Source organism: Penaeus vannamei, chromosome 17 (genome assembly GCF_042767895.1).
Source record: "Penaeus vannamei isolate JL-2024 chromosome 17, ASM4276789v1, whole genome shotgun sequence".
NCBI lineage: Eukaryota > Metazoa > Arthropoda > Malacostraca > Decapoda > Penaeidae > Penaeus > Penaeus vannamei.
In genome coordinates this window covers 37,042,350-37,044,849 of record NC_091565.1, presented here as the reverse complement: position 1 = coordinate 37,044,849, position 2,500 = coordinate 37,042,350, and the positions used below count along the sequence as shown (strand labels likewise).

The window sequence follows — 2,500 nt, the reverse complement described above, 5'->3', positions numbered from 1 at the left end:
TTCGCAGTTGATGTAAGAGCCTCGTTTGATTTCACTGGTGAACCGTACTTTTGATTCATCTCTCTTCAGGCTGCGTCGACAAAAGCACTTCTTTAGCTTTTGCACATAATTGCCATAGATATTGCACGCAGAGTTGTGCACAAACCATCCATCAGTTTTCATCGCTGCTCCATCACACAATTATTTTTCATTTAACTATGATTAGAACTCTTCTATTTGCGTCCTTCCATTTTTTATTTATTCATCTCTTTATACCCTTTCTCTCTGTGTCTCTTCTATATTTTGAGTAAGACTCATTCTGTCTACTGTTTACTTGTTTTCTTCCTTGTAAGGAGTCCTCTACTTCCAGGTGCTCCACTCAACGCTGCCAGTGTGTGAACTGCCATTTTCCGAACAGTATGTCCTCTTCTCGCAGTGGCATATACTTTGTGCACAATAGTCGAAACTGGTAGTCCACATATCAGTAACGTTACAGTGAATTTGCCAGTGGAGGGGACTTTTTAAGTAGCATTTACACCTAACATCCAGACACCCCTTTTCTCTCTCCACCTTTGTGTCCCCTCTTTTAGATTATTTACTCTATATTTACTCCTTATTCACGATCTCACGTAAAGCCTCATCAAACACAATCCGTGCACATAGAGCTTTCTGCACACTAGGTTAAATAAGTATATTTAGATATAAATTTAAAGGATAAGTTTTAAGCACCGGATCACAGTAGGTTTATCAACTGCATGCGATATAAAGTAACTTACTGCAGGGTAATGCAATCAATGGCCGATATAAACAAGAAATGTGCTATACGCATGATGCAAGAATTAGAAGCGGGCGGATTCTTGAACATTAAAATCAGTAGAGGGGCTGTATAGCATGCATTCACTTGCTAATGTAGATCTAAAACGCAAATTAGACATGTTGTGGAAACCGCGCATGGCCAGCTATGAAGGGCTGTGTAAAGTATGTAGTGCCTGTAAGAACACCTCAGACCATTGCCGCTTTTCACTTACATTATTCCATATAGAATTCCATTGGCTTCAGTTTGATATGACTTATGATTTACATGAGGGAAATCGGCAGTGGCCTGCGGTATATAGCTTGGAGGCGTCGACGTTCGCTATAAGCCTAACGAGCTTAACTATGTAGGTGTTTTTTTTTCGTATGGACATCTACGACAAAGGTGCCGTGATCAGTTTGGGGAAGCAGGTAAGTCTATGTTGCTTTCCGTTGCGGTCACAGTTGATTAATTGTTGTACGACGTTACTTGAAAATTGTCACAGCCGAAACTACTTGTCTTGATTGTTAAGTGTTCAACATGATAGGCTGTTTCAGTTATCTTTAAATCAAAGTATACAATGTACGTACATGTAATAGATATGTGTCATCTTGCAATAATGAAATGCACTGTTGTTTTCATTGCTAATAATGACCTCACGATAAGTGTTGTCTTCCAGTCCACTACGGGTTTACATACTTTGTTCACACGCTGTCTAAACACTGACTTGCCTCTCAGCTTGCTCTAACACAGACGTGGGTGTCGTCACTGTAAGCAGTGTGCAGTGGTCCCCTCTTTGCTACCTCCCTGACCGCCATGTGTCCATGTTTATGTGTTAATGTATGTTGCAACTGTGTGCATCAGCCGAGGACCTGGAGATGCGCCTGTCCGTCTCCATGAGTCCCCTCGAGCGGCGAAGGAGCTCGAGTTTTAGGTCCTCCTCGAGGAATGAGTTCCTCCAGAGTGGAGAGGATTACCCCCGACAGAGGCGAGCCTCTCACAGCGCCCTCACTAGGTCACACTCGCTCAAGGCCCAGACCCCCGCCGACCAGTGGGTCAGGAAAGGTCAGAAGGCTAAGTAGTAGACACGTAATCATAGAGACAATTCTGTTCATTGATCCCTTACCCGTTTACTTCCCTCAACAACAATCTTAGATAGCCATTCTAAACCCTATGATTAACACGTAATAAATAATCTAATCCCTTTAGGTTTCGACCCTGGAATAGAAACCGAAATAGTATGCACTGCTGGACGTCGTGTCTCGTGATTGCAACTAACCATCAACATTTCTAAATACATATACTCTTTTTTAAATTATCACTATCAGGAGCCGTAAAATCACACACGCTTTGAATGAATAAAATAAAATAATAAAAAAAAAGATCACAAATATACAGCTTTTAATACAAACTAATTATTGATTTCTATGAGTAATGTATCGAGACCCGACGTTTTAGCAAGTAGAAAACAGTGTAAGTAGTGACAAGGAATCAACTTTGATCTTTCCTTATGATAAAATTGACAACGGTACTAATTATTATATTGCCTTTAATAAACATTTTAGTTTGATGACAATTAACGGTAATAAAAGTAATAATAACACTACTAATGATTATGATAATAAACATGAAATATTGAAAATGAATATAATGATAAAAACAGTAATGGTAATATTGCCATTGATAAAGATGGTAATTGTTACCATTACCATAATAATAAACCGTAGC

At 39.6% G+C, this 2,500-nt stretch overlaps 1 protein-coding gene across 5 annotated transcripts in view; it reads left to right on the top strand.

Moving 5' to 3' along the window:
- Fife (regulating synaptic membrane exocytosis protein fife) overlaps positions 1-2,500 on the top strand; it is a 367,289-nt gene that overhangs the window by 339,874 nt on the left and 24,915 nt on the right. For all 5 annotated transcript variants that reach the window (XM_070132286.1, XM_070132285.1, XM_070132284.1 and 2 more), the window contains one exon: positions 1,637-1,837. In XM_070132286.1, coding sequence (XP_069988387.1) covers positions 1,637-1,837 — 201 coding nt within the window. The remainder of the gene's footprint in view (positions 1-1,636; positions 1,838-2,500) is intronic.